At 35.1% G+C, this 27,246-nt stretch overlaps 1 protein-coding gene across 1 annotated transcript in view; it reads left to right on the forward strand.

Annotated features, from left to right (window-relative positions):
* Window positions 1–27,246, forward strand: part of CFAP47 (cilia and flagella associated protein 47) — a 362,418-nt gene that overhangs the window by 262,996 nt on the left and 72,176 nt on the right. Inside the window, exons 54-58 of the mRNA XM_062577000.1 lie at window positions 1,872–1,979; window positions 6,901–7,012; window positions 13,019–13,123; window positions 17,405–17,561; window positions 26,745–26,840. Of these exons, the coding sequence (XP_062432984.1) occupies window positions 1,872–1,979; window positions 6,901–7,012; window positions 13,019–13,123; window positions 17,405–17,561; window positions 26,745–26,840 (578 nt within the window). The remainder of the gene's footprint in view (window positions 1–1,871; window positions 1,980–6,900; window positions 7,013–13,018; window positions 13,124–17,404; window positions 17,562–26,744; window positions 26,841–27,246) is intronic.

A 27,246-nucleotide genomic window follows, 5' to 3' on the forward strand; every position in this document is an offset into this window, starting at 1 on the left:
CTTCAGAAACTTTCATTAATTAGAAATGATCTACTTAGTGGATATGGAGAAGTTTTAAATTCAAAATGTTAAACTGAAAATCCAAAAGACAGTATGCAGTATGATAATTAGGAATGAAAAGACAAATGACCTCTTGGTCTTACTTTCAAAGTTACTGTTGCTGATTGTAGTTCCTAACTGAACCAGTTTGGCAATCAGCTGAAGAATGCAGAATAGCAAAACTTGCTTTCCTGAACTTTGTTAATACAGCATTATTTAGTTGAAGTGCTGACTGAAAAAAACAATTCCTCATTTTCCAATGGTATAAATTGTTTGGCAGCTTTTTTTTTTTCCTTTGTTTTTGATTTCTGGGGGTGGTGGGGAGAGATGGACAACGAGGAAAGAGAGACAGATGACCTGCGTTCTGAGACCCAGTATTTGCAAAGCCCAAATCTATGTATTTCAAAGTTTTTGTTCAGTTTGTTTGTATTCATTTTTCCCAAGACTGGAATAATGGCAGGTATCCTTGCACAATACAGCTTTCAGGTAATGCAGCTGTATAGGAAAGACTGCTGTTGCCACTCTAGTAAATATTCTTTTTCTGAGGAATGATGTAGAAATAATGCATTCTGAAGCTCAGAATGAGCTCATACTTCTTTTTTTCCTATCAGAGAATATTCCTGATAGAGTATTTTTCAAGTGCATAGTAAGATAAAGGTTCCTTTTCACTGGAAAAATATGGGCTGGATCTCAGCTGATTGACAGGGTAGGTTTTGGAGTAATATATACAAAGATGACATAAAGTAAATTGTACATCTTCCATACACTTTGGTATACTGTAGTAGAAAGCTGTCTCATAGCTACCTTAAATTGCAAAAACTCCCAAGAACTACAACTACAACTGGACAGAGGTATATCCAGGTACATTCAAGCTTTTATCTTTTTTCTATAGCCATGCTCAGTTTCACTTACTCTGGGAGCAGTGGGGAGGAAGAGTCCTGCAAAAGTGTTTGTGCACCTTTGCAATTGGATGATTCTTTCCTGATCTAGTTTATGCTCACTTTATAGCTTGTTCATTGGTAGTACTCTATGGTAGTCTGGAGACATAAGATCATGAAGTGGACATAGTTTCCTGTCATTTAGAAAAAGAGCTGGTCTTTAGTGGGGCATGGATTTGCCCTGTGTATTTAATATATCTTAAACAGTTTTAATATGTTTATTGTGTTTTGCTATAACTTCTAATTCTGATTTTGATACTCAAAACCAAGAACTAGGAAAAAAAATCTGTAAGAGGATGGAATGTGTTAGAATGTCACAGGAATTTATTTCTATACATACCTCACCTGCCAGCAAACAATTTTCAGTCATGACAAGATTGGTTTTATATCAAAAGAGTATATTGAGTAGTTCTTTGAAACATATCTATTTGTCATGCTCATATAAATCTGTATATATCTATTCCTCAGTTTTCATCACTAGATATGGAAAAGTTTTCCTTTTTAAAATCTGTGAATGCTATTTCTATTACTCTGTCTTTTGAGCTCAAAATAACTAGAAAGAAAATACTGTGATGTTAAAATGAAAATAAAGCTTACTCTTGTAAGTTGACAATGGAAATGGTTTTTGGAGTTCAATTTTTGAAAAAAAAATAGTTTCTATTCTAAAAGGTTAAGAAAGATGAAGAGGACATTTTCTTGCCTCAATAATTGTAAATATTATTAGCTTTGGTAACTGAATTAAGATACCAACAAGAACTGTTATGGGAAAGCTGGTAGCTAATTAAAGAATTCACTGTATTAAACTTATTACTTTTTTTTCCTGAATTCTAGTCTCTGCATTTTTTAACTTTCTGTACAACAGCTGTCATATAGAGCTTATATTTCTATCTTTAGTGTCATATTCCTGTCAGAGATGGTTGGAGAGTTTTGGTATGCTCTGAAGTTGATTGTAGAGAAACCTTTGCCAACTACTCTACCTGAAATAGAATGTGAACTTGGAAAGTAAGTACATAGCACATCATGCTTAACTTGGTCACTGTTTTCAATGCTTCATTGAAAACAACAAAAAAAGTTTTTTTCAGAAAGCCAGAAGAGTCTATGTATAATACTATGCTGTATATGTATTATAGTGTTTTCATACATAGGTAGTTTTCATACATATGTAAGTTGATAGGTAAAATTATCCTTGCAGAAGAACAAACAGAACTATAGTCTGTATATAGACTTGCTCTGAAGTCTTTATATAGAAATAACTCTAAAAATACAACAGAGTGAAATCACAAATATCTAAAATACAGTGTTCTATAGATTTGTTTAACTTTCTGTCTCTTTATTCTTTCTGAACCAGGGATATTCTCAACAGGCCTGCTTTATAAATACCTATATCATTTTTTTTTTCACTTCTAGAGCAATGACAAAGTAATACATCTTCTGTCCTGCAGATTCTGGGGAGTGGGCATGGCTGGAACCCTGAATGTGCTCAGAAAACGGATTGCTGCTTAGAGCAGATGGAGAAATGACCCCCACCCCAGCCCTTGCTCATTTCCTTTAATGAAATTTCACCTTGCATTCCTATGGCATAATTTTATTCATGATTTTTATGACAAAGACAATTTTAGGATCAGATTTACAGTACCAGAGTACCAGAACTCCAGTAGTGCTGTTCCACCTATTGGCTGTGTTTGTAGTAGATTCTGTGGACACACTGCTCTTCTGAATGCTAAATTTCACTTACCCCTGTCTATCTTATCTTTGACTAAATCTTATAATTCATATACATTACAGTCAAAGGGAAAAACATTATTAGAGAATACAACATAAAATGTTATCTGGTTAAATTTTTGTGAGTAGATATGTGAGATGAATGAAATCAAAAAATGACTGTATGTCAATATTTTAATAACTTTATGTATTCCAGTGAGTTTAAGCATTTTAAATTATTTTGATGAAGATGATGAGTTATAGAAATTTCAGTTTTCAGTTAATCTAATGCTAATATATGATGCTCAGACCAGGCCTAACTGGTAATGACTCTGTTACTATGTTTTAATACGATAAAATCAGTAGGGCTGTCCATCTCCTGTTTTTTGATTTAAAGTTCTATGCTAACTGGAATAAGAAACATAATTTTTCTCTTAATATGCAGGCTGACACTGTTAGGTATAAGAAATAACTTTAAACCTTTTCATCCAGACTATTTGACATTCAGCATTTTTCTCTAGTATGCACTGTGTGTGAACTATATGCAAAAGTGGTCTGCCTAAGATTGGCAAGTCATACTTTTCTACTGCAAATAAAAATGTAGGTTGGAAAGAATTAGTTCCATTAAGTACAACACTTACCTGTCAAAAAATTTATCTCAAATTCATTGAATTTCAAATTTTATTTTTTCAAAGGAGAATTCTTTTCAATTGGTTGTATGTTCTTGCAATTCCTCTGCATATTTATTATTATGCATATTAACTCCTCTACATCTACCCTTTGCAGATAGGAGAGGAAGAATGGAGCAGTACTGTTTATTTTAATTATTAATGACAGCAGCAATAGCAATAATGTATGGAAAAAAATTAGTGATAATCTTTTCATATAATATATATGAATATATATCTGTGTGTGTATATATAGATATATACAAATATAGATACATATATAACAATATAAAAATCTGATATGTATCTTTCTTGTTTCCTTCATCTCTCTCATATTCTTGGTTTCATAGTTTCCTATTTTTGTTAAATTAATTCTTTCAATAATTTCCTTTCACTAGAACTTTCTGTTGTATCATCTGCATATTGTCCTTTCCTTGAAGTGCTGTCCAAAATTTTATCCATGTCCTCCAAACCCTGTGTGCAATCAGTAAATTTTGTAAGAAATGGTAGGAAGCATTTGAAATCCTTTTCTAATTACTAAGGGATTAGAATGTTTTCTAGAGCCAGATGCTTTAAAAAGAAGTCGTCTTTAGCCTGTTTTAAGACCATATTGCACGTGACAAAAATCTTAATATCCTAGTTTTAAACTGTGTGTAAATAAATTGCAAACACACAACTATTTAGTGCAAGACATGTTTTTATTATTTTTTATCGTAAACAGTGCACTGCAGCACTGTTTTAATACAACAGTTAGAAAAGAGATGCTATTGAAATTTATGTATTGTAATACATACAGCTGTAAATGAAGCCACATGTTCTACACTGACACACTGGGCACTTACATCTAAATGCTTTCTGCTATTTGCAAAGGATCTTCCTTCAGTCTTGTATAACTTAAGTAATGTGATCATGGTCCTTATATCAGTTTCATGGATCTTTTTACTCCTAAAAATGCATCATAATTGTGTTCGGTCCTTTCGAAATGTTGCAGGTTGGAGAACACCACCGACTTGCTTAAAGTTGTTTTTCTTCTTTAACACTGCCATTTTTGGAATTTAGTAAGCTCTTCCTGTGCCCTTTTCCTGTGAAACTCCCTCATGAAAGTAAAGAGTGGGTGTGCATATCGTCATCCTATCTGAAACAGCAAAAGATGTCAGGAGTTCAGACAGCAAAGGGCTTTTGTGGAGTTTCAGGTTTTTTTTCATTATCATAACACATTCTGGGAAAACAAAAAGGTGAAGAGAGGAACAGCCTGGAACAAAATGAGATATAAAATAGGAAATGATAGGAAGAGGGAAAAATATCATGCTCTCTCTAGAAGATCAACAGTTGCAACTGATTGGGATATACTTGCATTCCTGAGCTCTTCTGCATCTCTCTTTGCAATCTTGAGGAAAGGAAAATGTTGTTGTTCACTGCCAAGAGCAGAATGCTAACCTGCCAGACTTGGGGACCCCAAGCAACAAGGATGTGGATTTTCTGTGGAGGAAAATTTTGGACAATGGTGTTGATGGTACAGTCAGATTACTGAGAATTGCTCTACCTACTGAAAATATAATGAAGAGTAAACTGGGAACTGATAAGATAATCCAAATAAATTGGCTTCATTAAGTATAACTTGAGATGTGAAATACTTAGTTTAAATGAAACTAGATATTCTATATACTGTTTAAAAAAAATCTTTTTTTTTTTTTTCCCCTGAATGGGTGTACTTTTTTCCACCTACTTAGAGAATTGGATTACAAATACCATAAAATATTTGAAGCCCTTCTGGCTGGTGAAGCTTTCTAGTTCTTTAGGAGACTAACTTTTTTTTCTTGAATGTTGTCATATGTATGAATCTTACTTAATGTCCTAAATATAATGATTTTTCATTGTATGCTCACTGCATTCTTTGTAATCAATTTGGAAAATTTAAGATTTAGTATTCTTGACATCACTTGGAACTGGATTAGGGGCCAGGAGTTATGAACCTTACTATCAATTTCTAAGCAATTCTGGAAGAAGCAAGGAACAAATTCTAGCAGTTATCTTTGAATCCTGCTTCAGGCAACCTGACATTCTGAGTTTTTTGCATTCATATCTGTTTTTTTTTTTGGTTGTGTCCGTTTAGATTTAGCATAAATTCTTTAGTGTACGATGTTATGAAAGGATCTCTTCTGCTTGATTTTTCTCCTTCATCTTCACACATCCATCTTGTTATGGGTTGTGGAGGAGAGTCATTGAAGATGCCAGTCAGTCAGATTATGGTCTCAAAGGCCTTGATTTTATTGTGGTATGCAACAACTTTTTCTAGCACAACCACCACAGAAAGTGCAATCAATCTGTGTGGGGTGAGAGCAGCTCTTAGTGGATTTTGATCTCCTGAAGAACCTATAGTAGTCAAATAGGCTGCTTACAGAAATTTCATTCATTCGGACATGACTTTGGCAAATGAAGAGGCATGTATGAGGAAGGCCAGACAAAGAACCGAAGGCTGGAGATGGTAATCAAATGGGAAGAATGGATATTGTCAAGCAAACGGGAAGATTTTGTGAAAGTTTCCACTAGTTCTGTTCTCTCTGTTGAGTACCTTATTGATAAAATGCTTTGAAAGTGCTAGGAAAAAAAAAAAATCTGCCGCTCAGTTGTTGGAGATGTTGCTCTTGAAGTTGTGAAGAATCCCGCTGAAACCAGCACATCATTATGTATGTCAGTAGCAGCCCGCCTGCACGCGAGAAGTTAGGAGTGAAGTCACAGTCCTAACACTTGACTGAAATGCCTCCTCTTCTTACAGTTCCTTTTTGCATTTTTTTTCTTTACTGATTTGGGTATGATAACCTGAGTCATTTATCCCAGTGAATAGATACGTGGAGCAATCTGGCAGTTGACCTGCCACAGCTTTGAACAGAGAGGATATCCATTAGGTAGACAAATTACTGCAAAACCAATATATGTATCTCATTTTTCAAAATTTCTTATTTACTATTTTCACTGATTCACCTTGAATCTTTTTTGTATGTCCCTTGGTGTTATAAACAGAATGTGATTTATGGTCATATGTCTGTGTTAGAAGCAAATAATACATTATTTTGATCAGATCAGAGGTATTTTGGGGAGCCTCCTGACCTCTCTGGAAAATTATGTTTCCTATTGAAGGCATTTTGTGTTTGTTTATTAACATTAATTAGAAGATATAGAAGGACAACCTGTAAGATGGTGCTACCTGATTTAAAGCGTAAAATTAACAGAATGAGCGTACTTCAAGCTTTGTTCTAGGACAGCCCATGTTACTCTTTAAAATACAGAATCTGTGTGTGCAATATAATGATTTTTTGTGCAGTAATGAACAATGCAACAATTTTACAAAATGAAATGGATTTTCAGTTAATAATAATTAATACTATTAAATATGTGCCCATATTTGTGGTAAAGTGATAAATGCAATGAAATATAATTCTTATTTTCAAAAGTGTTCATTTTTCAAAAAAGAAAATAAATGATTAATAATAGACTGCAATGGAATAACCTTTGTAATTAGTAGTCATTGCATATGCATTTATTTTTTTTTCCAGGTGGGTTCGTCTATACATACGTCTGTTTAATCCTACATGTGAAACTCTGGAACTGGAAATTGTTAACAGCAATCCTAGCAATTTTTCGCCTGAGACTGATCCAAAGCAGCCTGTAAGTAAACTAGGAAAAAAAAATTTCTATGCCTTCAGAAAACAATACAAGAGAGCTTTTTTTCCAAAACATATTGAAATAAATTTTGTATTAGATAGTGAATTTAGGACACTAAACAGTATCAAGTGTTAAAGGCATATACAGATAAGTATTACAGAGATTTTGTAGCTTAAGGACAAAAACAAATCAATCTGGAGGGAGGAAAAAAAAGCAAGCTAGAGTATAGATATACATATATATTTTCCTAGAGTGCTTTGTGGAATGGTTTTGAAAAGGACTATGGTGTTCATTGCCATTATTATTTAGGAGGAATTAGAAGCAGGTATTGTATGTAAATCAGTTGTATGAGAAGGTTCAGGAGATTTTAAGAATCAACAAGATAACTAGGTAAATGTTTAGGGAGATTGATAAAATGCTAATGTAAGATAAGGCATATAAGAATACCTGAGTCATGGCAGTTACGGCACTTGCAAGACCTGTAGATAAGGATTTTATCAATTTAGCCTGAAGGAAGCTTCAACAAATACCTGGAAACATTTTATTTTCTAAACTCATATTTACATAGAGATCATTTTCTACTAAGAAAATAGCCTGTTGTTATTATTATGTATATTACTTATTTATCGTCTGTCACAAAAGCCTTTCCATCTTGTTGTCTAATGTTTTTGTCATTTCAAGAACTGAGAATTGTATGGAGGGAATTGGCTTGCACATTTTCATCGAGATTGATAAGTTAGAACATTCATTATTGACCACTGATTACTATGTTTAACTCATGTTTACTGTGTATGTGGAATTATTGTTTGCATTGGGGAATAACTATTATGATGAAATAGTTTGGAGAAGGAACGAAGGACGTGTTTTCCTTCCTTTGTTTCACAGAGCCGGTTTCAGACTTCTGTGTAATTTTGCAGAGATCAAAGAACTAGTCAATGGAAAGCTGCATCTTCCAAAGTAGCACAGACGATGCTGGGAACACATAAACTAAAACTGATTTGTGTGTGCAAACTGGTGTAAAATGAGAAAAGAGAGTGTTGTAGGGAATGTTGTCCTCTACAGACAGAGAGGACAGGATGTTGTAATAAGAGCTTAAAACAGAGCCAAGAAGGTAGCACTTGAGCTGAATGAGGAAAATAGATGTAAGCTATTAAGATTGTGATTAGCGCATTGCTGGCCTTCAAAAACTAAACAGTAAAGTATGCTGGGGCAGCAAGGCCAAATGTTCTTAAAGGGGATACTAAGAACACCAATAAAGAGGATCATACCTATTTAATGATTTGCCCGATAATTGCATAGCATTATGTCAGACTGAAAATATAAAACATGAAGTGTTTATATATTTTATCTTTTTGGTATATTAGCACGTCTTCATGCATTACAGTAAAATTTGACAAGTGATATTACTAGTCATTTCGTCAATTGATATTTGAAGAAGGAGCTAAGAAATATAGTGGATCAAAACTATAATGATCATCTGGGCGGTTATACCTGTTATGTTTAAGTTATTGGCACAGAAGTGAATTAGATTTAATTATCATGACTTTTGACTCTCTTAGATCTCTTTTCCTTTCAGCTTTCCTAATTTATTACCAGACATTCACATCTAAACAATAAAATGTAGTTACTGTTGATAAAAAGAGACATTGAACACTATCTTCAGTAATTTTGTTTTTCTTTTCTTCCTAATAGAATATTCAGTCCTAAACATAGTTTTGGCATTGAATTCTGAAATGTTCTCTGTGAATTACAATAGTTCTTTCTTCCAGTTAAAGGATGGCTTTGGAGAATTTGCTATAAGCAGCTGTCAGATATTTATTTCATTTGATTGAAATAAAACCTCTCTGTGTGGATCTATCCCATTTTGAACTCATTTTCTCCCATTGTGGACCTATGTTTGGAGAAATAATGTGATCCCTTTCCCAAAGGCATGGGTTGAGATTTAAATACTTGCTGTTTCCTTGGACAATGTTGCATCCTACGTTGAATCCCTCCATGCAGCAGTACATTGAACTTCCAAGAGATTACTGCTTTTCCTCATGAACTGTAACCTGTGTTTCAGATAACAGTTTATATTCGTGCATAAATAGATTATACTAGTTTTTTACTTTTTTTTTTTTTTTTTTTACTTCTGGTCTTGCTTCAACCTCTTTGTGATATGCTGAAGAAGTTTCATATCTTAATTATTCATGTTTCCTTCTCTCTTTAAAAGAAATTCGCATTCTTGTGTACAGGTAAAATCTGAGGCTGAGCTAATTTGAGGGATTCTCAGATGAAAGAACAGCTAAATGCAATAAAAAGTAAATAATTAGAACAATAAATCAAAGATGGTAAGGATGGGTAATGTTTGGATAGAATTAGTAGAGTCATTTTAAAATTCCAAATATTTTAAATCAGTAAGTTTAAATATTTCATATATTTCTACATATTTATTTTTATGTCATCTCAGATACAGAGCTGTTGAAAATATTTGGTTATCAGTCAGGCTAACAATTAATTATATTATCAGTCACTAATCTGTGTTATATGAATCAGATACAAGAGAGAGATAAGAGAAACAGTTATTCTTCCTAGAGATTAATTACCTAAAATATTAACCAAAATTTAGACTAATATTTTGAAATGCAAACGTATTTGGATACCATATTTATTGCAATTACTGCATGTCTTTGACTTTCCAATTTCTGAAATATGACAAGGGATTATTTTTTATAATTTTGATTAAATTTCAAGTACTGATGTCATTCAAGTACTGACAGGCTTTCCTGGGGTCCAGAAGAATAACTCTCAACTATTACCAAAATTTTGGATGCTTTAAATGAAATTTGAAGGCTTTAAGTCTCTTAGCTTCATGTAAATTGGAAGCATCTCCATTAAGTTATTTGTAAACTGATGAAAGTGAGAAAATGAGATGCATTTTGTTAGCAGCTTTGTAATTTGTAGTTGAGATAGCCCAAAACACCCTACAACAAAATATAGCATCATGATTTTCTTTCAAAGACCTGATAAAAGTTATCAAGGAAAATTAATTTAGAATTTCCTTTGATGTGATTTGGATTTTATATCTTTTATTTTTCTTTAAATGAGCTATACCTAATTTTTGTTTTCCTTCTTGTCAACATTATATTGTACAGGTTAACTAATATAGCTTGAAAAATCTTGCTGAATTCTCTAAATGTTGGCATAGAAGTGAATTCTTATAGATTTGCTGCAAAATGTCACAAGTTGTTTTTGATGAGATTGTTGAGGATTACCTGTTTCTGGGGGGCAAGGGGTGGAATTTTGGGCATCTGTTTTCCTTCTAACCAGAGCTGTCTTTAGTAGAGAAGGGTTCGTATTCAGCATTTAATAGATGTATATTCTCAATCATCAGTAATGCTGTGTTTCCCCAGCATACTTCTCTTCCTCCTAATATATAAACACATGCACACACATTTTATATGTATGTATATTTATTCACCTGTATGTATGATGTAACTTAGATGTATTTAAAAAACCCTTACAAAACAGTTTATGGGGAACATCTCTCTTATGAAGAATAAACATGTTTTCACTTTGTCCTCAGTTTGTTATTTTCCCAGCTTATAACCAGACTTTTCATGAAGCTCTTGAAAATAATGTCTTCCATCCTAATCAGCTATGAAGCACAGGTTTTATTGAGGAAAAATAACTTGATAAAGAAAGGTTGGCAGAAGAGAGCGCAGTCTCAAAGTCGCTATGTGCAAGCTGTATTAGTTTGTTAATGGCTGAGTGTATTGTTTTGTGTAGAGTAGAGAATAAACTGAGACTTAATGACAAATTTCCCCGCTTTATTGGATTTGTAATAAGAAGCTACCAGTTTCCTTTGATATGAGTATCTTAGAGGACACTTGTTTGTGTAAACAAAATGAAAAGCAGAGGACGGGTTGACTTCAGTATATTTTACTGAATGGTTGTGGCAAAGTATGACCTTGTTTAAATGTGCTGTTTGAGTTGCTTCTCTGTTTTAGTTTTTAAAGCAATTTAGTTTTCAGTAGAAAGGGATTTTTTTTGTCCAGCTCCTTATTTCCAATCAAGTTACTTTCTGGATGCAGTAGAACATCATACTGCATGATATAAAATCAATTTTTAAAAGAGATCTATAATGTCAAAAATAAAAACCTTTTATGCTTTGAGAGCAGGCAGTCTGGTGGATTATCATGACTCCATCGTGTGAATTATTTGGATTCATTGTGGCAATGCCTTTTTTTGTGTAATGATATGTCAGCTAATGCTTATTGAAAGCAGAATTCCAGTCTATTTTGAACTTTATGGGAGAGTTGTTTTTTTCAAACAACACAGATCTCTTATTTAGTGAAATTATTGCTTGAAAATTGTATTTCAGTTTAATCTTGTATTCTTTTAGTGAGACAATATGCCATTACCTTGCTTTTTCTTTTCCTTCAAAAGCATTTGGGGAGGATGCTCATTAGAGGCTTTTTCCATTTTTAAGTCCATGTGTGATAAGTCTTCTGCAGAGCTGGTTGGATTTAGAAGGTTGATAGGAACTGTGCTGCAAATGAAACTAAAATTTTAAAGATTTTTAAAAAGGGCCTCTGGATAATGACTATGCATAGCAGCTCACTAAGAGAAATGAGCTATTCAGGCTTCTTTTCAGATGATGAACAGTTAAATGAACCTTGAATCCCAATCCCTTCCCTTAATGCGGCAGATGGGAATGAGGATGGTGTCTGGGAGGTATCTTTTCTTCAGGCCAGTAATTCTGCATATTAGAGGACTTGCAAAGGTGACAGGCATGGGACTATGGCAGTTGCTTGCTGGTAGCAAATGTGCTCTGCAGTTGTCACCCACCGACATGACATACGAGATGATGAAGCGAAGGCGAGGCAGCAGCGTGGTAAAGTCCCACCATGGCCCTGGTTGCAGTCCGTGGCTGGCGTCCCTGATCCACTCGCCACCTCCAGGCACTGCAGGATGGACCCTGGGGGAGGCCCTGCCCCGGGTGGCCCTGCTGGTTAGCTCCAGCTTTTGGGCCCCCTGAGCTGAGCCTGTGTCAGAGCTGGCCTTGAGCATGGGCAGCCAGACCCCAGGAGGAAGAGGCTGCTGGTGCACTGCAGCCTGGTGCAACCATCACATGTAGTAAACAGCAGTGGATGCTTCCATAACTCTCACTCCCTGCCTGTTAGCACCCTCTTTTCTCAGGACTACCATTTCCTATGTGAAGGGACTTGTCAGTGCCAACTGTTGCAAGGCGATATTTTGAACTTTGTTAGTTAGAATTTATATAAAATTTTATAAAATACCATGGGAGTGCCTGTAATTCCAATAAGTTTTGTTGATATCTTTGTACATGGAAGCATTGTTTAAACATAGATATGATATTAAAAGCCTATTATTTATTAAAGCAACAGGCATTGAAATTGTGAATTCAGTGATTCTAGCTGATTATTCATAGGCGTTTGTATTATTCGGAAGTCTCCTCTTTCTCTGCTCATCTAGTCCTTCAGGACCCCGATGCAGTCAGCTCCTGTGCTTTTCCCTGCGCAGCTGTGACTCACGCAGGGCAGTTCAGAAGGGAAAACTCTGGCAGCATCATTTACAGCATTAGTTTATAGAAAGGTAAAGAGGAGAGAGAAACACTCGTTTGTTGGAACCTACCACCTCTCCCCTGTAAGCCCGTTTATTTCTCTTGAGGTCAACGTGCTAAGCTTTTGGTACTGTCGGTTTGATCAGACACGCAAGCCATGTCGCACTGCTGTTCGGGAGAGCCGCTGCCCGCCTCCTCGGAGCAGTCGCTAGCGCTAGCTCTGCCGCTTCTGGGGAGCGAACGTGCTGTGACCGCCACTCCGGCGGTTTACTGCAATAGCTTTGCTGCCTTCGCGGCCCATCCGGGCTGCGAGCAGAGACTGTGTTTGGTGGAACACAGTAATCGCATAAATGTCAGCGCTGCCGACCCAAGCACCAAAAAGAAACTGACTCCAAAAAACACTGATTCTGTCCTCACTCTGCTTTGCTTTTGTATTGGTACAGCTGATTGTCGCTCCTCATTCCACCACGGAAGTACCCGTGCAATTCTGTCCGTCTGCTCTTGGAAGAGGCGAACACAAGGCATCAATAACCTTCAAATGTTCGCAGGTATGGCACCGTATTTGCTGTCCAAAATACTTAGAATTCAAATTAGATAATATTTTTGACGGCATGTAAGTAAGACTTTCGATCTGAAGGACAAATTGAAATTTAATTGCTGGATTCATAATGAAAGAGCAAATGCAAAGATGTCCAGAAGTTATAATTTGTTTTAACTTTAGATTTGCATATAACTTATTTTATTTACAGTATTAAAAGAAAATAATATTGACTAGGAGCTGGAACAGGTAATTCGTATTTATTGATTTTGGTGTTGAAAATGATTTTTACTTCGAGCATTTTAGAATTTTTGACTATTTTCTTTAAATTTTCCTAATTTTTAATGAAAAACACCAAACAAAGAAATGTGAGTCATCAACATGACCTGCTAGCTGATTAAAAATTGCACAAAAAGAAAAACTGATATGATGTAAATGTCATTATTTCAGTACATGACCTATGGTTGAAGGAAGTATTTTATTTCTGAGCACTTTCCTCTCTTCATTCTTGTTGGACTGTCAGATATCCTAATGGACTGCTGACCTGTGAATTACTGCTGAAATGCTACAAAATGTTTTCAGTAACGTTCTAAGTAACATTACCAAGCAAATGTTCTTTTATATGATGAAAAAGAGAATTATTTAAGGAAGTGATGTCACAATTTCTTTCCTGATAATGTATGTCTAACAGATGGATTATTTGTAGGCAGTGTTAGCATGTATTTTCAGAATCCATCCTCTTAAATATTTATTAAGGATAAGCACAAGGAGCCAGCAGTTCTGATATGAATAATATATGTCCAAGGCAAGTTCAGCAGTCATTGCTGTTGTCTTGTCTGAATTCTAATAATAAGCAGAAATCATATCTATAAATTAAAGAAATTAATTGGATAATTTATGTAAACCTTTCAGGATCAAATTGAGCCCTGCCATCTGAATTTTGTCATCCAGTGCATCTCCTGTCAAATAAAGACAGATATCCAAATTTTCATTTGTAGTAAGTGTTAGTCACTGTCTCATCCTTCTTGTAGCTTTTTCCAGATGCACTGAATCTTTTCAATATATTGATAAAATCTGTGTAGTTTTTCAGTGCTCTTTTTTATGCCTGGGTTTTTTGAATTTTTTAAATTTCCATTCATTTTTACTCCTACAATACTCACTAAATTCATCCCAGACTATTTTAGTGTGCTAGCTGTTATGATAACTGACAGTGAATATTTATACAGACATAGCGTTACAGCCCTTTTTCATGAAGACTTGAAGAGTGTTTCTCACCAGTCGTGGAAGCCTCAAACAACTTTTAATCTTTTTTTTAAAAAACATTTTGATTTCCCTCCCTTGATTTCTCTGATTATATGCATCTGAATAGACACTTTAAGACATCTGATAGCTGACTAACCTAAAATCAGCTAATGACAGTACTTATAGGATAAGTCTTAGCTGTTTCTGATGATTGTGCCTCTTTGATGAATTGAAAGAAACGGCTCTGTGTTAGTATCTGCTTCATTTGTTTCTGGTTTGAAGTTGCGCGAAGAACTCTTCACAGGGAGCATCTGAGCTTAGCTCTAATCACTTCAGCATAGTTTGTGAAACCTGAAATCAGTGTTGTTGGGGCAGCAACTGACTGAAATGTCAGCTTGGACATAAGCCCCATCCAGAGTTCTAGTATGTTTCTATTATCTTATTCTCCTACCATATCAGTAGCATCCCTGCGTAGTGGAATGAGTTTATTAGTACTCAGTAATACTGGAGAAAAGCTGGCCCTTCTGTTAGATTCTATTTTACATTATTTGCTTTAGCAGTTCGTTGTTTTTTACTCTCCTTTTCCTCTTGATTTTTTGCGCTGAGTGTAATGTGCTCTTCGGCTGAATGCCATAATGGGTCAGCAGAGACCAGTAACTGCAGTTCAGAGACAAGGCCGGCCTGCTTTACAGTCTATAGAATTTCTTATTTTTATTGTTTTATTTTCCAAACTGACCTCTGATTTTGTCTGAATCCTTTTTTAGCTGCTCAGTTTCACAGAATGTCAGAGTGTTTTTTTTTAAAGGTGCTCAGCACTTGATGTAATGAGGCTCAAAATGTTCCTGCTCGTTAACCATGAAAAATCAGTAGAAAACCACAGACTTTTCTGTTTTCAGAACATGAACTTGAGCCTTCAGCAACAATGCTCAAACTTGAACTGTACAATTCACCCACAAATAATATGAATGTATTCCTTCCCCCCAAACCCTGCATTGTACCTCCATGTAAAATTACTTGCTGTGAGCATACAGAGAGGTGGTTCAAACATCTTAACAGTGAATACTGAAAGCAGTTTTAGATTGTTCTCCTTGTAACTCCTGTTTTAAGGCTTTTACAAGTAATTTTGTTGAATTATCATTACTGTTGTTTGTAAGCTAGCAGAAAGTATCACTAACAAGTCGATGTAGACTATTCATAGTAGGGTACATCTAGCTTTCTGGAAACATGGTCTTCTGGTATCCTAATACCTGTGTTCCAGTTCCTTTAAAGGACCCAGGATAGTGTGCCCAGTCTTTTTGTGTATATTTAACTACTTGAGGCAGATGTAGTAAAGCAGGGCGTGAGCTAGGTACATGAACACTAGGGCATGCTGGCTTGGCCACTGCTGGGCAGCGTCTTGTTGACTACGACGGCAAATGTGCTTCAGTGAAGAGTTAGTCCTGTGCTGTGACAAAGTGTTGCATAGCAGTAGTGTTTGGTTTGCAGTCAGTCAGAGTAATGTGCAATGCTAAATTCTTGCTCGTGTAACAGTACTATGAACTAGATGTATATTACATTTAAGTCAACAATAACCAAATAAAATGTAATTTATAAAGGGACGTGCTTTTTAATTCTTGTTAGTTTGAGTAATGGAGAACTCCCCACAGCGAAGGAGATTTATATTGCTGTCTAAACGAAACATAGGCTCTATTTTTATATTCTGACTTTTAACACTGGGTAGTTGCCGCATCAGTATAGAAACATTTATTCCTTCTTTTTAAGATTCTATTAAAATCCTGTAGCCTTGGATGACTTTTACCAACAAATTTCCTTAAGCAAGATTAAAATGTCTTTTTCCTTGTTGCATTGAATATCTATCTGTAAAATGATGATAAAGGCATGCAATTTTGCCATCCAAAGCTATTTTCTGAAGACTTTTGCTGTCTCATTTTATTTATCCCTTTTTATTCTTAGAAGCCTCAATCTTTTAATCACATTTAACAGTAGGTTTTTCTGAATTTATTGTTATATTTTGAACCATCAATGTTACAGATTTTCCTTAATTTTTGCAAGCAGGTTACTTGGAATTAAATCCAGTATTGCAGATAATGGCAATATTGTTTCACTTTATTTATTTTTTCAATTATTTATTAATTTCTATTCTCCTTATGGTGCATATGTTTTGTGTGACAGTGAAAAAAGCTGAGCAATGGGTCATTTTGAGCAGTTCATAATGAGCCTCAAATGTTAGTCTTTATGTTTATTCCTTTTAATTTAAAGCCAGCAACATATATGCATATATCGTTGAACATTTTCTTTAAAATAGTTGTGGTGCCTTTACATTTGCTGTTCACCTTTGCTTCTTATTCACCTTTAAAACTTCCATAATGAGTGGCATTATTACCATCACTCTTAAAATTATCTTAAAAGATTAAATCTGGGACAGGCAACTTTTTGCTGTCATGGTGAAAAATTAATCAACATTAACACATTTAGCTTAATTACCTCTATTTCCACCCCCTGCAGTATGGTGACTCTGTAGATCCACTAGTTCTTTCCTATCTGTCTTCTTGATTCTTTTGTGTATATTTTTCTCTTTAAAGTTCTTTCTTATGTTTGGAGTAATGATTCTAGCTTTTTGGTGGTTCTACTACTTTCACTTCAATGAATTATTTGCCTTGGTAAGAAGACTTCTCGCCTCATCTGTTTGCAGGTTTTAATATATTTGCTTTCAGTAGCCCTCTTGCTATCACCCTCATCTATTCATTCACTACACCGGCAGCTCTGAATAGCTATAGAGATGCTCTGAGTAGCATGAAAGTTAAATGAAAAGAGGAATATCTCCCAGACTCCCATATAAAAAGCCTGACACTTTGAGACTATTGGTTCCCAGACAGCAATACTGGTAACATAGTAGTTTGAGGGAAGAAGAAAGGAAGGAAGTGTTAAACAGCACTTCACTTGCAACAGAAAATAGAGAACACTAGAAAGATGGAAGAAGGTAGTTTGCCCTAAAATGTACAGGTATAACTGGTCAAGTAATATATAATGACACAATTTTTATCTACAGCTGAAGGAGTGGATATTTTACCTTTCTGGAACTGGTCTTCTACCTCAGCTGATGGAACCAACGAGCATAAGTACATGCCTTGATCAGCATTCTTCTGTCATCATATTCTTCAGAAATCCAACTCCTGAAAATGTATTGGTAGATGTGGAGCTAAAAGGTATAGTATTTTATTTTTGGAGGAGTGTAAGTGCCTTGAGTGGCCTTAAAAGTGTGAGTTGGATAGTTATATGATTACATTTCCCCGTTCCACATATTGACAACCGAGACTGGAAACCTCCAGAGACTGTGCTGTGGGAGTTGAGAAATAACACAAATCTGTACACAGCACACCAAGTAGGTCATACCAGCCTCATGTATACAGGCAGCTGGTTTGTGACTGTGGACTGTATTGTAGCCTTTAGGCAGTAGTATATATTAGACTCTGTGTGTGTGTGTGTGTGTGTGTGTGTGTGTGTGTGTATAAAAAATTGTATCAGCTTATAGGTAGTTAAAGAAGCTAATAAGAACAAAGCTTTCAAGTTATTTCTGACTGACCTTCCAAACAAGTACATTTCAGCAATGTTTTCAAACATGTTGTAAAAGTAATGTAAGATCCAGAAATACTAAAGAGCTCCCAATGACTGCCCATACCTAGATTTCACAAATGATGCAGAAATCAAGTTCAAAGTTCCAGATTCTCGTTGGTGACTAAAATTTACTCAATGAAACAACATAAATTTCACATTCAGTGAAAAAGCTTTAGAAAGCTCTCTGAAACTCCACCCAGCCCAGCATAACATATAAGATCGGTAAAGCATTTCCTGGCACCTGACTATAGCAAAAAATCAAGATATAGCTTTTAGTAGCTGCAAACACTGACCTGCCATGAATGTAGTAAGGACACAAAAGTCATGAGCAAAATCAAACCTATGCTAAGATAAGTTTTAAGCCAGGTTTATGCTGTCATACTGTGATTTGGGGTTTGTGGTGTATAGAATAAGTGAAGAAATGCGTCTTTTAAAAGTGTTCAATTAAGTCTATTTGTTGTAAGCAAGTCATACTTTTGAATAAATTACTGTTTCTGAGATATGAATTAGAAATACATAAACTTGCAAAACTTGAACTTGAAAAGTTTTAGAGCAGTTCATCAGTCTGCTAGTGAACTAAATTCTTATATGAAGTCACCACCACATAAGGTCTCCCTATAATGGTAATCAGAGATGCTTGATTGCCTCTTACAGTGCTTACCTCGGTAAGCATTTTTATTTCAACCTTGATTCTGAGAACAACAGCTTTTCAGCTGAGTCCTGAGAATTAATGGGAAACTTTTTGAAATATCATTTGAAATAGATTTAAGTGAGGAAAATTAAAATGATCGTTAGCTAGAGAGCTTAGGAAACTAGAAAAGAAGGCGGAAAATTCCAGCTATTAGAAAACAGAAAAAATTAACTGTCTTAAAAGTGTTGACTCATTTTACTTAAAACGGTAATTTGTCTATGTTGTTGGTCAAATCAAAGCCAATATATACAGTTGAGTATATTGTCTTTGTAGTTGATCGGTCTTCTCATCAGAGTGTTCAAAAACAGGTGAATATGGTGCTATAAACCTGAATTGAGTTATCTTGGCAATGTACTGCAAGTTTTCCAGATGGATAACTCACGATTTTTCCATTGGTATTGTTTTCAAAACCATTGAGTTTCCTCAAAATTTCTTCGGGGGGAAAAGCTGTTTATAGCTGTGGGGCAAAACAAATGATTGATTTTAAAATCATACCTTGGTCTTTTTCCAGGTTGGCCTAAAGTGCCAAGCATCTGACAGATTGAAGCCATGTGTGAAGTCAGGACCTTATTTTTCTAGCTTACCTGAAGTTTCTGTTTAAGTCACTTTATAATATTAGTGATAGAAACCATAGTTATCTTGTAGTCTGTACATTACATTCTTCTTCTTCTTCTTCTTTTTTTTTTTTTCTTTTGAAGATACTGAATAGTTCTTGGGGTCAAGGCTAATTTGGTCATAACAGTGTTCCTGCTGAAACTCTGCTGGTGATTTATAGAGATTACTAATTAATTGTGTCATCACGTTGGTGTTCTCATATAAGACCTTTTGATGTGTTTGATTGCTTTAGTTATCTGGTAAATGGAGTGTGTTTGATTGCTGAAGTTATCTGGTAAATGAAGTGTTTAAAGACAGGTTGAAGTCACCCAATGCACAGAAGAGTAATGCAAACTAAATTCTTGCGATGGGCTACTTTTCTAAGTCATAACAGCAGATATCTCAGTGTATCTTTGAATTTCAAATATGAAAGGCAGATTAGACTCCTACCTAAGTGTAAAACATTTGGGAATCTGAAGGGAAAAACTGTTATTTTGCTGTATGTTTTTCAGAGAAACCCTTCTGCATATCAGGATGAATACAGGCATCAAAAAGATTTTTCTTGGCTTACAAATGGTGGATTTGAAATCTTTAGTTTGGTTAATACCAGATCTTTTTGTGTTATCTCTATGATTTATTTGGTTAAGTAAATGAAGACTTACTGTTGCTCTATTTTTGCTGGAAAACAGACTTCAAGGCTCCCCTGGGTTCAACAGTAATTGACTGAGATATGACTCTTGGGATCTAATGTTTAACAAGAAAAAGAAGTAAGTTGCTTAGCTTCTTTTAAGGTATTATAGAAATTGTGAGTTTTCAGGGACATGGATAGCTTGGACCCATGTGGGGAATGATTCAAGTGATGAAGAATGATTGAGCAGTTATAGCAGTAGTCTATCAACTCGGATTCAATAAAGGGCTGCAGTAATTGTGGCACCTTTCCACTTTAATCTGTATTGACTGCGTATATTTCCACTGATCTATTTCTTATCTCTTCTCCCAAAGATGTGCTATGTTCCCTTAAACCCACCCATGGTTCTTCTGTCTGATGACCTTTGTTGTAGCTTTCAGCTGCATAAACGCTTCTTAATGGGAGATTCTGGGGATTCTATTCCCTAAGTGGGGATTTGTCGAGAACATTTTTTTGGCAGAATTTAATGGAGTTTCCCATTTTTAACCATTAAAATATTTTCATTCACAACTATCACAAAATAGAGTTCCATTCTTAAATGATTAGACTACTTCTTAGTTTCTTCTAATACAAACAACAGTGAAGGAGGCAGTGGAAGAGGTAGCATGCAATGGATCAACTGTTTATAAGCTAAATAAATCATGGCCAAGATCTCAGAGACAGTGCCAGAAGTTCCCTACACATTGAAGAGATGGAAACAAGGAGAGGTAACAAAAGAGGAATATAAAGGCACTCTGAGGGTACTTAGCAGAAAATCAGCAAGGCCAAAGCCCAGCTGGGTTAGCCCTGCTAAGCCTAGCAGGAGATATATGGAATCCCCAAAAGAGGTTCCACAACTAGGTTAGTTGCATAAGGAAGTTCAGGGAAAATATGAGTACATTAACAGACAGGGGGAATCAAGTAGTGGCAAACAATGCAGAAAAAGTTGAAGTGCTCAGTGCTTTTTCTACCTTGGTTTCAGGCAAAACCTGCTCCCAAATCACCATATATCAATATGGTTTGAAAGGGAGATGGGCATGAGGGAGCAATGGGCTGTGGACTACTTAGAGTAGGTGAATGTATTCAGATCCATAAAACCAGATGAATTTCACAGAAGCTGATAAAAGAGTTGGCCAACGTGATTGTGAAGCTGTGATTCTGTCCTCTGAAAATTTGTGATGATCAGGAGATGTCTCTGATGACTGAAAAAAAAAAAAAGCTGAGTAATTTCCTTCTTTTAAAAAATGTTCGAAACAAGATGTATGGAGCAGTAGGAAGGACAGCCTCCCCTCAATTTCTGTTAGGCTCATGGAGCACATCCTCTTGTGGTTCATGCAGTCCTTGGATTGCACATCCTCTTGCAGTCCATTTCCAAGCACATGATGGTCAAGAGGGTAATCAGAACCAGTCAAATGGATTGACTAACTTGACTGCGTTCTACAAGGAAATGACTAGTTATGCAGATGATAGGTAGAAGTTGATGATATATACCTTGATTTGGGAAGACTTTTGTCACTATTTATTGTAATGTTCCCATTTGGAAGCTAAGGAAGCATAGACCTGATAATAGATTGTTGTGTGGGTTGGAAACTTGGCCTGATGATCAGTCTCAAAGGATAATGATCACCAGCTTGACAGTCAGCTACTGGCTCATAAAGAGTGTGGTACCCCTAGGGTCAGTGCTGTGGCCCATATTGTTCAAGAGCTCTATCAGCAACATGGATGCGGAGGCAGAGTGCAGTGTAAATTGGGGGGAGTGGCTGACATGATGAACAGCAGAGCTTCACTCCATCAGATCTTGATAAATTGCTGGAATAACTCTTCTGATTGATCTTGTTTTTCAACTTGTCAGCCCTGAGACAGCTGAAGATACAGTAACTTACACATTTTAAATAACAATAAATCATGTAATTTTCCTTCTAAAATGTTAATCCTTTGTGTTTTCCCTCGTGTAGAAGCATGCCAAAGTACTAGCTGTGCAGCCAGCCTTATTTGATCAGAAATTAATTAATTACAGCATTTTATGAAGTGTAGAAGGTGTGCATTACGTGTGGTGTGAAGTTTCCGATTGCACATTCTAGTGTAAAATGTAAGTTTGTGTTCTGACTGTACAGCAGCTGGAGCAATTATGAAAAGCAAGCTGCTTGGCTTGTTGAGCATAAATCTAGTGCCAGATAGCATAGCTTAGTACTCTAATACTAGTAAGTATATTTGTAAAAATGCTAATCTAATGTGCTAGTCACACACACACAAAAAAACCCCAAATCAAAACAGTCAAACATTTCTGCAATACAATTCTAACAAAAATGATTTACAGAGTTTAAATGTGGGCACTAAAAACTACTAAAATATAATACTCTGAGAGACTATCTAAAATTTGCAAAAGTTGCCTTGTTTAAATATTTTAATGAAAACATAGTTGTCTTTTTAACTACAGAACATTAACTTGTCCTAGAAAGATTTTCCATAATAGAGACAGTGCACAGGCAACTGGCTTAGACAATGAAAGACTAATGTTGGCTTTTATGCATCAGAAGTTTCTATTCTTCATTTTTCCTTACACATCAGTAGACCTGACATGATGGTGATCCAATATTTTGCAGTGGAATTATTAAAAGTTTTCTCTGAGAAAATAAATTTCCTACTGTGATCTTTATGGAACTAAGACCGTACTTGTCCTCTAAAACATGTTTTGAATTTGCTAACCTGGTTAAGTTGTAACATTAATTTTCTAATTCAGTTGCCACTGCTGACCTGTAAATAATGTTTACTTGTTTTTAATCACAGTAAGATGGTTGTGTTCTGTACTTGAGCTGTCTTTAGGAATAGTTTTACATACAATTGTTTGCTCTCTCTCAAAATATTTACAAAATTTCTTATTTCATTCTTTTCAGAGGAAAAGAAGTATAGTCTTAGTAGCAATGTTATTAAAAGCCAAAAATTATAAGCAAACCTAATTATTCGTTTCACCTATGCTTCGTTACCTTATTTGTTACCGCTATTTTCTTTTGGAAGATATCCCATTATACCTTTTTTTTTAATTTAAGCTACTTTTCTTTATCCTTAATGGTAAGCATATCAGTGCAAGACTAATATTCGGTTGCACCTTTGAGGATCCCATTGTGCCAGCCATTTCTGCTCGTAGTAAAGTCTGCAGTTTTGATCAAAAACAATTTACTTCCATGAACATTATACTTCAGCTATATAAAGAGTACGGAATAGAAACTGCTGTGGTACATCTTTTCTACTACAACTACACACTTGGGAAAGTACTAGCTAATTAGGACTGATGGTAATATTATTTTAGACACAACAACAATAACCTTCCATCTGATTTACTTAAACATTTTAGTCTGAGATATAAGGTAGTTTTAATTTAATCCTCAAAGGGTGTGTGACAGCCTAATAATTCCTAAAAAAAATGCATTTTCCTCAAAAGCATTAATCCAAAGAGTAGACAGTGACCATAATGTCAGCCAGTAACTCAAATTCACACAAGTTTTTGAATCGGTCTCAGAACAGAGCTTGAAACTGTAAGTTTAATGATTTTAAAAACACATTATTTTAGCACAGAAGCTTGTTTCTGTAATGCATTCCTTTGTTTAATCCTATGTTGCACTCGTCACACTCACTGCCCATGTTTTTGGAGGCTGGGGAAAGAGAGGAAGGGAGAACTGACAGAAAGCAGCAAGTCTGCAGGCAGAAGGGAACCTTGGATTGACTGTGCTCTTTACAAATTATGTTTCAGGCCATGTACCACTTCTTATAAAAATTAAAAGTGGCAACAAGGGAAATAGAGCATCTCAGTTAAAGCTTACAAGCAGTAAACATCAACATTTGTAAAATTTCCGTAACGCTTTAAAGATTTCAGAAGTTAGCTGTGTCTTATTTTCAGGTAACATTCCATAGGGAGTTTCTGCATTAGATAGATATGAAATTATGTTTAAAGTAATACACATCAGGAATTAAAATAGAAATTAATTAAGAAACATCATAGCTGTGCCATTTCTGAAGTTTTCATTTTCATTTTCATTTCTGAAGCTCTGTGGAACCCAAGAGCGTTATTCCTAAGAAGTACTTCTTTATATGAATTTTGAATGATACTGTAGCTCAAATTATGTTTTATTTTGGGAAAATATAGAGCAAGTAAAGCCACACACTGTCTGATAATTTGTGACGAAGTGATGAAGTTGTGGACCTCCTAAAACTTACTGGTATTTTCTCATTGAATTTAATGGCAATGAGTTTTTTCCCCAGGATTTATATATGTGTCTGGGATTTAACAATGAACCTCTTATTCACATAAACTTTTATAGCCACCTTTAGAATTCTCATGGGAGTAATGCTTATCTGATTGAAGATAATTTTTACCAATTTGAGCCAATGATCAGAGCTACAGAGTGTGCAAACCCTTACTCTTGCAAATCATTTAGTGACCGTTTGTACTAGTTTAGCTGTTTCAAGTTGAATGTTGTTGTTCTTGTGTAAACTCGTGTAATTTTTTACTAAGATTTTATGGATGCAACTATCAGATACATAATTGATACTAACAAAGTCTCCAGTGTAGACCAGACTACAGAGTGCAACTGTGTCAGAGTTGTCCATAAATATTAATAGTTAGTTAATACCTGGAATGCTTTACTTTATTTCATGCAGATAATTTATGTATTCAGTAGGCCAGATATATTTCCAAGTTTCTGGAAAAAAAGTCCAACTGTTTTTTTTTACAAGATATTCACCCCAAAGGTTGAAGAGCTATGATCAAATGAAAGATGAAAGCTGCAACAGTAGTTAGGAATTGGATAAGGGAGGTTGATTGATTGATTCTTCTCTGGAATCCAGCATTACCAAAACTGATCTCTGCAGCAGTATTTGAGACTTTTGGTAATGGCTCATTCACAGTCATGTTAAATAGGTGCTTGATATTGAGGATTATTAAAATTTACTGTATTTCCAAGGTAGGGTTGCATACACAGTAGCTCAGCCATCTCATTTCCATACTGAGATTTCCAAACTGGGATTGCCACTTGTTTAAATGAGTGTCATGAAATGTTTATAAACTGCAACTTAAATATTAAGTCATTTAACTGAACTAAGTGCTCAAAGATAAGTCTGCTACTAATGGTTATATTTCCTTTAGGCAAAATAAATTGGACATAACTCTTGTGGCAGGTATTTAAGTCAATGTTGAAATAATGAGAAAGTGAAGGTACTATTATTTTCAAATCAGTTTTGAATGTGACTAACCAGTTTAGAATAAAATTGCTAAGATTACTTCGTGCTGATTTTGATATAATTGCAACCATAATGTTAGCCACCAATGAAAAAAAAATAAATATGTATGCAATATGCATATATACTTCCAATCTGATAAATGCATTTTGAAACATCATGAAGCATAACTCAATACTTTTAATTTTATATAGTGGAATTTATAGTGGGAAAAAATTGTCAGAGATTAGTGATCTGCAAAAATAACTTTCTTGCTAAATAAATATATAACACATATTGTAACCTCTGCTAAATCATTCCAATAAAAGAAGTTTTCAGTACTCAAGGTGTTTGCATCATGGAGAAAATATAGAAAAGAGTTCCTCCAGACTAGTTAGGGAGAGGTTTCACAACAGCCTGATTTCTGCCAGAGCAGTATCTCAGTCCAAGAAAAATGCTAGGGAAATATAGTTGTCTTAATGATATACTAAAATGGGCACATAGGCTTTTCTTATGCACTCAGCTTCTGATATTTGGAAAAGGTCTCCCTGTTCTTTAAGTAGTCCCCTATAGATTGCAAATTTGATTTCAAACCTTTTAGACTAATCTAGTTTCTGGAATCTGAAACTTGTTCCTGAGGTGAAAGAAGTATGAGACTGTTTTTCCTTTCAGAAGGGGCAGAGAGGTTAGTGTTTCCAGGAGAACTTTCTCTCACCTTATTGGACGTCTTAGTTCATTGGTCTGTCCCTCAAAGCAAATTTAATTTTGTTCCATAACCCCACATAGCAGTCTTTCCTAAGCAGTCTGATGCATGCATGTGTATCATAACTTATTCTCAGCAGTTCATCATTCAGTGCTACTGCCCTTTAATATGACATATTAATCAGCAGTGATCTATCTATTGGGCTCAGATTCTTGCAGTTAACTCCTGAATATATTTCTTACAAGATATATCCTCCAATTATTGCATCTTTTAGCTAGAGACCTTTGGCTACTTGTACAACTCCAAAACCCTTTTAAATAATTATAAACTTTCCCATCTTCAAACCAGTTTTTCATATCTCATTTTTCATTTATCTGCAACATTGACATGAATCAATGAAAACAATCAAAATAATGTTCAAATCCTCAGTCTCTATGAGCTAAGCTCTTTGTTCCTTGAGTAACTTGTCATCAAAAAAGCAGATGTTCATTTGTGCCGCTGTTACAGTACTGCTGGCTCTGAGCCCCTGTTTTCAATCTTTCTCTTGCACATTTCATAACGCTGTGAGCTTTTCTAGCCATTTTCATTTTGGTATTTAGCAAACAGTTTCTTTATAACTTTAGTATTGTTTAACTGAAAAGATTAGCTCTTTCCTTAATGGTTTACTGTTTTATTTTAATGATATTTAAGGTGATTTCTATATTATGTTTATATATTCAGCACAATAAGAAAAATAAGTGAAGGAAAAAAACTCCAACCCTAACAGCTCCCATTTGAAAGTATATTTTGAAAAATATCCATCTATGAAACTCTTTTTCTCAGGAAATTGTTCAGTCAATTTCAACCTATAGTTGAATTTCCCTGAGTGATTTTCTTCTTCTCATTTTTTTTTCTTTTTTCCTCTTTAGATCAGGAGCAGTCCAGTCATCAGCTCAGTGAATCTGTCCTACCCAAGTCCGTCCGTAAGGAATCTGTTTTCAGTCTTCTACTCAAACAGAAACAAGGTCTGTAATTTCTTGGTTTTACTCTGAATTTTTATAAAGTATGATCTTTTATGGTCTCTGAAATCTTGAGCGTATATAAAACTCTGTCGATGAGTGGAACTCTTCCAGTTGATATGCTGAATGAATCTGACTCCTGTGGAAACAAGAATTAGCCCCATGTCAATTAAGTTAATACATGTTACCTAAAACAAAAACAAAAACAAAAAAACCCCAACAGCTGCATAGGCCTTCAGTAATGGTTCTTCTCAGTTGTGTGTGTAATGCTGATTTTGGGCAAGAGTTATTTTTTCCTCACCTCTGCGTTAGTTTTCTTAGACTTTGAAATATGTTTTCATTTTTAAATGGTGTCTTACCACCAAAGTACAAATGTTAGTTGTGATGATGTTGTGTAAACGAAATTAGAGCG

The sequence above is a fragment of the Rhea pennata genome, chromosome 1 (genome assembly GCF_028389875.1).
Source record: "Rhea pennata isolate bPtePen1 chromosome 1, bPtePen1.pri, whole genome shotgun sequence".
NCBI lineage: Eukaryota > Metazoa > Chordata > Aves > Rheiformes > Rheidae > Rhea > Rhea pennata.